This window comes from Oncorhynchus keta, chromosome 28 (genome assembly GCF_023373465.1).
Source record: "Oncorhynchus keta strain PuntledgeMale-10-30-2019 chromosome 28, Oket_V2, whole genome shotgun sequence".
Taxonomy (NCBI): domain Eukaryota; kingdom Metazoa; phylum Chordata; class Actinopteri; order Salmoniformes; family Salmonidae; genus Oncorhynchus; species Oncorhynchus keta.
In genome coordinates this window covers 62,898,224-62,908,267 of record NC_068448.1, presented here as the reverse complement: position 1 = coordinate 62,908,267, position 10,044 = coordinate 62,898,224, and the positions used below count along the sequence as shown (strand labels likewise).

Below are 10,044 nucleotides of genomic sequence, written 5' to 3'. Positions count from 1 at the left end.
AGAAATGTTCCATGCGCACAAAAAGCTTATTTCTCAATTTTGTGCACAAATTTTACATCCCTGTGAGCATTTCTCCTTTGCCAGCATACTATATCCACCTGAAGGTGTGGCATATCAAGAAGCTGATTAAATGGCATGATTTTTTTTACACAGGTGCACCTTGTGCTGTGGGAAATAAAAGGCCACTCTAAAATGTGCTGTTTCGTCACACAACGCAATGACACAGATATCTCAAGTTTTGATGGAGTGTGCAATTGGCATGCTGACTGCAGGAATGTCCAACAGAGCTGTTGCCAGATAACTGAATGTTAATTTCTCTACCAATGTCATTTTTGAGAATTTGGCCATACATCCACCTGGCCTCAACCACAGAGCACATGTAACCATGCCAGCCCAGGACCTCCACATCTGTCTGACTGGGTTCTGAATAGTATTTCTGTCTAATAAAGCCCTTTTGTGTGGGGAAAAACTCATTCTGATTGGCTGGGCCTGGCTCCCCAATGGGTGGCCCACCCATAGCTGTGGCACTGACCAGTCCATGTCAAATCCGTAGATTAGGGCCTAATGAATTCATTTTAATTTAATGATTTCCTTCTGTGATCTGTGAATCAGTATCTTTGAAATTGTTGCATGTTGCGTTTATCTTTGTTGAGTATATTTATTAAATCACATCGTGAAGGTGGGTTTAACACCAAATGGCAGTTTTTATTCTACTTTTACCAGATTAAATCATCAATGGCGCGGCTTTTGTATTTATGCTTTCCTTTCCTCGAGCTCTGCGGAAGGAAAAAGCATCCTATTCACAGCAGCAGCGATGTGCACGTCAATCCACGTGCGTTCCTGCATGGGCGAACAACTGGGTTTTTCAATAAGGCGGTGATTCCAGAATCACCTCCCAAACAAGACTTCGCAATAATTCGACGTTGTCCTAGACTAATAAAGAGCGAACAAGTCGTATTGTGTGCGTGATGTTAAGCTTTATTGCCTGTCCTCTTTGACCAGAATGGCGGCGTTGAGCAAAGCGTCAGACAAGGTCTTCTTTGATGAGGTAATTAGCGGCCTGTTCTATCCCTATTATTCATAGCGTGGTGGAACATGTAAGTACCAGGAAGGGTGTCAAAGGGAGAGCCGGTCCTATTCCTGTGTCCCTCTTGTTCGTCATGAAAGGACAGCTATGAGACGATAAACCGCTTAATACAGCCAGCTAATTGGATGAGAGCGAAGGGGAGCGTATGGAATTAAGGGGGAGAAGGAAAAAAGGACTAGAGTGCCAGAGGCCTACCTATTCACTCCTTTTATTCACCTCCATCTCCTCTCTCTCCCCAACTCCTCTCATCAGTCTGCGTCACTAGTCCGAGGGGAGGCGAGATGGCTCCTCATCAAAACAGCTTATAGAGCGCCTCACGGGAACGGGGTGAGGAGAGGAGTGATTGGGGCTATTCTGTTGGAAGGGTTCGGTGGGAGAGAGGGTCCTGGAGAGTCGGAAATCAGCGGTCAAATCAGTCTCGCGCAGACCAGGGATGTAAGCTATATGATGAAATGGGTGCGTCATTGTGGAGAGCAATTTTAGACATCTCTAATAGGCAACCTTTATAAGAAGATTGTGGTCGTGTTGGCCATAGGTCTATATATTCTCATTTTTACTCAAAATGTCCCCTATTTGAAAATGTTATATTATTATATTCAGAAACTATTCATAGATATATCTTTAAAAGGAACTTTCATTATTTGATGTATAGACCTACATTATGGCCTTTTTACAAAGTCGTTTGAATCCGAGAGCCTATCCAATCTACAGGCCATTCTCTGTCAAAGAATGTTCAATATTCTCTAATGTTCGCGCACCTAACAAGTGAGAATTAGTAGAACCATGAACAAGTGCCCCCGTGGCCACGACAACTTATTTCAATCTTCTCGTTTTTTTCTCGCTCTGGAAAGAAAGTTTAAGCCTCGAGCGCAGCGGGTCACCTGCCTCCTGCGAAGCCCCAGGCATTCCCTAGATATTAGGGGCAAATAGGTCTGCCATTCATTAGTAATTTTCACAATAAGACCTCATATACAATCTTTTACATAAAAACACGCTCTATTGGTCTTTTTTCCCCATAGAATGAGAATTTTGAAAACACTCAGAGTTCACATAGAAGGGGAGGGTTTGGGTACAAGAGAATTATTATTATTTTTTTTTTTGTGTGTCTTTATTTTGCGTAATAGTCCCTTGAGCGCAGAGAGCGAGTGTGCAGTTGTGTGTACATAGCAGGTCAGATTGGCGCGTAATGCAGGCTCGAGGTGGGTGGCAAGGGGGGTCTTTAGTACGCGGTATTTATGGAAATATTAAGTGTCAAATTAGGACTGATCCAGCCGGAGAAAGTTGAGTTTGCCACCCCCACCTCTCTCTCTCTCTCTCACTCTCTCTCTCTCTCTCTCTCTCTCTCTCTCTCTCTCTCTCTCTCTCTCTCTCTCTCTCTCTCTCTCTCTCTCTCTCTCTCTCTCTCTCTCTGTCTCTCTCTGTCTCTCTCTGTCTCTCCGAGACGCACATAATTTCCATCTTTGATTGCGTTATCATTACATCCATCTGATCTGATGTCATTATGTCTTGGATTAGCAGGTGTATTAAACAAGGCCGATGAACGAAAAGGGTTTCCACCAGAGCGAGACTATAAAAACGGACTAAATTAATCCGAAAGGTAATTTCACGCGGTTTGGTCCGAGACCATGGACGGGTCAAACGGGCGAGAATGATTTAGGTGAAAGGAAGCGCATTGATGGCGCGTAATAGAACCGCTTCTTAGGGATTTGGGAATTAAATCGTGGGTAGAGGGATGGATGAAAGCAGGGAGGGTAGAAGAGGGGGACTCGAGAGAAAGACGTTTTGATAAAGTGGTTTGTTACTTCATTAATGACAAAGGGACTCGCTTCCATCGACATGGCATTACCGATGTTAACACCAATTTAGCGCCTTTAAAAGTTTTTAAAGCGCGTTTTGTAGAGGGCCCCAAATAAAGTGGGTGATCTAATTGAAAACCCCTCGCCTTTGTCGCCCGTTTCGCATGTGGGGATTTAGCTCATGAATATATGGGTCTGTATTTTGTCAACTCGGCTGGAGAGACCAGACGCACACAGCGGCCTAGAATTATATCTGCCATTGCTGAACTAATCTATTTTCTCATTCAGTTAGCCTATCCAAGGTGACCAGCCACCATAGTGCCTATGAAAATAGGACTGTACTCCCGTTCTCAGCTCCTCACACTCACAACTGAATTATTTTCATTTCTGGTGAGCCTCTCTTTTTAAATTAAACTTGAAAACAATTTAGATCCGTTTTGGATCTATTTCCAAACTACTTTTAAATTGTTAAATTATGGTAATATTCTTTAAAATTAATGTAAGTCCTGCAATTTAATAAGCAATTACTTATAATAAAGGTTATTTTGATATAGACCTATATTATATGAAATTCTATGATAGTGGGTCTGAATATTTCGCATAATTAAAGGAAATGTGATGAATGTAATTCCACGTTTAATCATTAAAACAACCTCATTGGATCTAACTCTTTATGCTATCATTTTACAATTCCTTTTCAAACATAGAATGGATTCATAAAATAATTTTGTTTTGAGGCATTCATTATAATATTATTTATAAATATGCAAGACAACATCAGTTTATTCATAACAATTTTATTAATAGTTCTATAATTCTATTTCACAATTTTTTAATTCCTGGGCATTTGTCAGTTCTATAAGGGGTTTAAATAATAATCTAAAGCATATTTCATTTCACCACTTTCATTTATTCAATTCTCTTTTTTCCATCTATTATTAAACCAGGAAATGTAGACAATCACTTTAAACAATTAAAAATAAATCCTGCCCTGCACTCAATCTGTTGTGGAACAGTTTTGACATAAATAATCATCTAAAAACCTATGATATTCCATAAACACGGGGGACTTTTACACAGGGACACATTCATACTCATAAAACACTACACCAAGTGCAACATCTCAAAACATTGTCTTTTTGAAATATACAAGGCTCTGTTTTGAAAATCATCCTTTTTTGTTTTGTTTTTCATTTTTACAATAATATTTACAGCAGTTTACTTTCTTTCTCACACAGTTCAGATATAAGAGACACTGGATAGAATCTAAACTTCACTTCATTTGTCCTTTAGTCAAACTCAATTAGCTGAACATTTGTAGATTTTCTTCCAATAACTCTTCCAGATGATAATGTAAGTATCAGTGAAGACAAAAGAACAAACTCGATGCAGGTTATTGAGCCAGCAACAGGTTGGGTTGCAGAGGACAGAAAGGTCTATGGACAGGTTGGTTGCTTTGGCTTGGATGGAGACCTCCTCAGACTGCTATGGCACTGAGTTCATGTGGTCCAGACAAATGCCACAGTCTCCACTGTTCCTAGTTCTGGTTCATTCTTTCTCTCTCCCCGGAGTCGAGTGAGCGCGCATGTGTGTATGTGTGTGTCCAACCAGCAGGTAGTCATGGAGTTTACCCTGCTGAGATCGTAGTTTATATCTGTCACAGAAAAGAAAGTGGACTTTGTGAACCAGGAAGCATGAGCTAGAGATGGGTTAACTCAATATGGAGGTGTGTGTGTGTCAAATTCTGGAAGAAAGGGCTCTACAGCTAAAGGTTACACCCATCCAGGAGACCTGGAAGAGTGGGGGGGGGGGATGATGCTCTCTCACACACACACACACACACACACACACACACACACCGCTCTGGTTTGCCAGTGCTATTTGAATTTGGTCGTGCTTTTTGTTTGAGGGTAAGAGGTATGGGGAAGGGGGGCTGTTGGGAAAGGAGTCTTCAGCCCAGAGAGGATCAGGTTTTAGGAGACAGATCAGGGGTCAGGGTTGGATCCATCCACCACTCCTTTCCCAGATCTGCAGGGATATGAGAGGTGGAGAGGGGGGACAGGGGATGGACAGAAGCTTAGGAAAGAGAGTGCTGGGTGGGGTAACAGCTGTTCAGCACACCTCCTTCCCAGGAGCTCCGCTGGGCAGGATGTTGAGCTGGGTGATCTGAGCAGAGTGCTCTTTCGCCTTCAGCCTCAGAGCTGCAATACTGGAGGCCCTGCGATCCGCTGCAGCTAAGGAGGAGGGAGAGGAGGAAGAAGGTTCGGAGAGGACTGGCGGAGGGATGGAGGGAGTCTCGACGGGCGGGGCAGGCTGGCGGAGGAGTGCAGCGGCGGTGGAAGCACTGGTCAGAGGGCCCATACTGGAGAAGAGCCTGAAAGAGAAGCAGGGATGACCGATGAAGGGATGGGAGAAAGAAGAGAGTGTTAGACCAGAATGTAAATGGCTTCTCCAGGTATTTGCAATCACCAGCATTTTTACACCAGTGCAGAAAAAAAGGATATAAGAAGAGGAAGCCACTTTAGATTATTGAGATACATGCCATGTGTTTGGAGTGTGTGTCTGTTTTGGCACCTCCGCTAACAGCTTGGTTGTCAGCATCACACTGTCAGCTAATTACTATCAACACTGACATGAATGCACACCAACATAGTCTCATGAGCAAAACACCCCAAGCAACATTCAGGGCTGAAAACTAACATCCTACTGAGACCAACAAAGGTAGAGGTCAGGGGGGCCTGCTCTGTCTACGTAATAGTACTGAGGATGAATGATGCTGTTATAGGATACAGTATAGGTGTGAGATGGTGTTATAGGATACAGTACAGGTGTGAGATGGTGTTATAGGGTATAGTACAGGTGTGAGATGGTGTTATAGGGAACAGTAGTGAGGTGGTGTTATAGGGTACAGTACAGGTGTGAGATGGTGTTATAGGATACAGTGCAGGTGTGAGGTGGTGTTATAGGGTACAGTACAGGAGTGAGGTGGTGTTATAGGGTACAGTACAGGTGTGAGGTGGTATTATAAGGTACAATACAGGTGTGAGGTGGTGTTATTGGATACAGCACAGGTGTGAGATGGTGTTATAGGGTACAGTACAGGTGTGAGATGGTGTTATAGGGTACAGTAGTGAGGTGGTGTTATAGGGTACAGTACAGGTGTGAGGTGGTGTTACAGGGTACAGTAGTGAGGTGGTGTTACAGGGTACAGTACAGGTGTAGGTGGTGTTACAGGGTACAGTACAGGTGTGAGGTGGTGTTATAGGGTACAGTACAGGTGTGAGGTGGTGTTATAGGATACAGTACAGGTGTCAGATGGTGTTATAGGGTGCAGTACAGGTGTGAGGTGGTGTTACAGGATACAGTACAGGTGTGAGATGGTGTTATAGGGTGCAGTACAGGTGTGAGGTGGTGTTACAGGGTACAGTACAGGTGTGAGGTGGTGTTACAGGGTACAGTACAGGTGTGAGGTGGTGTTATAGGGTACAGTACACGTGTGATGTGGTGTTATAGGATACAGTACAGGTGTGAGGTGGTGTTATAGGGTACAGTACAGGTGTGAGATGGTGTTATAGGGTACAGTCGTGAGGTGGTGTTATAGGGTACAGTACAGGTGTGAGGTGGTGTTTGTTATAGGGTACAGTAGTGAGGTGGTGTTATAGGATACAGTGCAGGTGTGAGGTGGTGTTATATGGTACAGGAGTGAGGTGGTGTTATAGGGTACAGTACAGGTGTGAGATGGTGTTATAGGATACAGTACAGGTGTGAGATGGTGTTATAGGGTACAGTACAGATGTGAGGTGGGGTTATAGGGTACAGTACAGGTGTGAGGTGGTGTTATAGGCTACAGTACTGGTGTGGGGTGGTGTTATAGGGTACAGTACAGGAGTGAGGTGGTTTTATAGGGTATAGTACAGGTGTGAGATGGTGTTATAGGGTACAGTACAGGTGTGAGATGGGGTTATAGGGTACAGTACAGATGTGAGGTGGGGTTATAGGGTACAGTACAGGTGTGAGGTGGTGTTATAGGGTACAGTACAGGTGTGAGGTGGTGTTATAGGCTACAGTACAGGTGTGGGGTGGTGTTATAGGGTACAGTACAGGAGTGAGGTGGTTTTATAGGGTATAGTACAGGTGTGAGATGGCGTTATATGGTACAGTAGTGAGGTGGTGTTATAGGGTACAGTACAGGTGTGAGGTGGTGTTATAGGGTACAGTACATGAGTGAGGTGGTTTTATAGGGTACAGTACATGAGTGAGGTGGTTTTATAGGGTATAGTACAGGTGTGAGATGGTGTTATAGGGTACAGTACAGGTGTGAGATGGGGTTATAGGGTACAGTACAGATGTGAGGTGGTGTTATAGGCTACAGTACAGGTGTGGGGTGGTGTTATAGGGTACAGTTCAGGTGTGAGATGGGGTTATAGGGTACAGTACAGATGTGAGGTGGTGTTATAGGCTACAGTACAGGTGTGGGGTGGTGTTATAGGGTACAGTACAGGAGTGAGGTGGTTTTATAGGGTATAGTACAGGTGTGAGATGGTGTTATAGGGTACAGTAGTGAGGTGGTGTTACAGGGTACAGTACAGGTGTGAGGTGGTGTTACAGGGTATAGTACTGGTGTGGGGTGGTGTTATAGGGTACAGTACAGGAGTGAGGTGGTTTTATAGGGTATAGTACAGGTGTGAGATGGTGTTATAGGGTACAGTACAGGTGTGAGATGGGGTTATAGGGTACAGTACAGATGTGAGGTGGGGTTATAGGGTACAGTACAGGTGTGAGGTGGTGTTATAGGGTACAGTACAGGAGTGAGGTGGTTTTATAGGGTATAGTACAGGTGTGAGATGGTGTTATAGGGTACAGTAGTGAGGTGGTGTTATAGGGTACAGTACAGGTGTGAGGTGGTGTTATAGGGTACAGTACATGAGTGAGGTGGTTTTATAGGGTATAGTACAGGTGTGAGATGGTGTTATAGGGTACAGTACAGGTGTGAGATGGGGTTATAGGGTACAGTACAGATGTGAGGTGGTGTTATAGGGTACAGTAGTGAGGTGGTGTTATAGGGTACAGTACAGGTGTGAGATGGTGTTATAGGATACAGTGCAGGTGTGAGGTGGTGTTATAGGGTACAGTACAGGTGTGAGGTGGTATTATAAGGTACAATACAGGTGTGAGGTGGTGTTATTGGATACAGCACAGGTGTGAGATGGTGTTATAGGGTACAGTAGTGAATTGGTGTTATAGGGTACAGTACAGGTGTGAGGTGGTGTTATAGAATACAGTAGTGAGGTGGTGTTACAGGGTACAGTACAGGTGTGAGGTGGTGTTATATGGTACAGGTGTGAGGTGGTGTTATAGGGTACAGTACAGATGTGAGGTGGGGTTATAGGGTACAGTACAGGTGTGAGGTGGTGTTATAGGGTACAGTACAGGTGTGAGGTGGTGTTATAGGCTACAGTACTGGTGTGGCGTGGTGTTATAGGGTACAGTACAGGAGTGAGGTGGTTTTATAGGGTATAGTACAGGTGTGAGATGGTGTTATAGGGTACAGGTGTGAGATGGTGTTATAGGGTACAGGTGTGAGGTGGTGTTATAGGATACAGTGCAGGTGTGATGTGGTGTTATAGGGTACAGGTGTGAGGTGGTGTTATAGGGTACAGGTGTGAGGTGGTGTTATAGGGTACAGGTGTGAGGTGGTGTTATAGGGTACAGGTGTGAGGTGGTGTTATAGGGTACAGTACAGGTGTGAGATGGTGTTATAGGGTACAGTAGTGAGGTGGTGTTATAGGGTACAGTACAGGTGTGAGGTGGTGTTATAGGATACAGTAGTGAGGTGGTGTTATAGGGTACAGTACAGGTGTGGGGTGGTGTTATAGGGTACAGTGCAGGTGTGAGGTGGTGTTATAGGATACAGTACAGGTGTGAGATGGTGTTATAGGGTACAGTAGTGAGGTGGTGTTATAGGGTACAGTACATGTGTAAGGTGGTGTTATAGGGTACAGTACAGGTGTGAGATGGTGTTATAGGATACAGTACAGGTGTGAGGTGGTGTTATAGGGTACAGGTGTGAGATGGTGTTATAGGGTACAGGTGTGAGGTGGTGTTATAGGATACAGTACAGGTGTGAGGTGGTGTTATAGGATACAGTACAGGTGTGAGATGGTGTTATAGGATACAGTACAGGTGTGAGATGGGGTTATAGGGTACAGTACAGATGTGAGGTGGGGTTATAGGGTACAGTACAGGTGTGAGGTGGTATTATAAGGTACAATACAGGTGTGAGGTGGTGTTATTGGATACAGCACAGGTGTGAGATGGTGTTATAGGGTACAGTAGTGAATTGGTGTTATAGGGTACAGTACAGGTGTGAGGTGGTGTTATAGGGTACAGTACAGGTGTGAGGTGGTGTTATAGGGTACAGTACATGTGAGGTGGTGTTATAGGATACAGTACAGGTGTGAGATGGTGTTATAGGGTGCAGTACAGGTGTGAGGTGGTGTTATAGGATACAGTGCAGGTGTGAGGTGGTGTTATAGGGTACAGTACAGGTGTGAGATGGTGTTATAGGGTACAGTACAGGTGTGAGGTGGTGTTATAGAATACAGTGCAGGTGTGAGGTGGTGTTATAGGATACAGGTGTGAGGTGGTGTTATAGGGTACAGGTGTGAGGTGGTGTTATAGGGTACAAGTGTGAGGTGGTGTTATAGGGTACAAGTGTGAGGTGGTGTTATAGGGTACAGTACAGGTGTGAGATGGTGTTATAGGGTACAGTAGTGAGGTGGTGTTATAGGGTAAAGTACAGGTGTGAGATGGTGTTATAGGGTACAGTAGTGAGGTGGTGTTATAGGGTACAGTACAGGTGTGAGATGGTGTTATAGGGTACAGTAGTGAGGTGGTGTTATAGGGTACAGTACAGGTGTGAGATGGTGTTATAGGATACAGTACAGGTGTGAGGTGGTGTTATAGGGTACAGGGGTGAGATGGTGTTATAGGGTACAGTACAGGTGTGAGGTGGTGTTATAGGATACAGTACAGGTGTGAGGTGGTGTTATAGGGTACAGTAGTGAGGTGGTGTTATAGGGTACAGTACAGGTGTGAGATGGTGTTATAGGGTACAGTAGTGAGGTGTTGTTATAGGGTACAGTACAGGTGTGAGGTGGT

The 10,044-nt window shown here is 44.4% G+C and overlaps 1 protein-coding gene across 6 annotated transcripts in view; it reads right to left on the bottom strand.

Annotated features, from left to right (window-relative positions):
• Positions 1 to 3,670: 3,670 nt before the first annotated feature.
• arxa (aristaless related homeobox a) overlaps positions 3,671 to 10,044 on the bottom strand; it is a 28,115-nt gene continuing 21,741 nt past the window's right edge. For 5 of the 6 annotated variants that reach the window (XM_035741762.2, XM_035741763.2, XM_035741764.2 and 2 more), the window contains one exon: positions 3,671 to 5,257. In XM_035741762.2, the coding sequence (XP_035597655.1) occupies positions 4,996 to 5,257 (262 nt within the window). In that variant the 3' untranslated portion in view covers positions 3,671 to 4,995. The remainder of the gene's footprint in view (positions 5,258 to 10,044) is intronic. The other variant, XM_035741765.2, reaches the window with a different exon arrangement.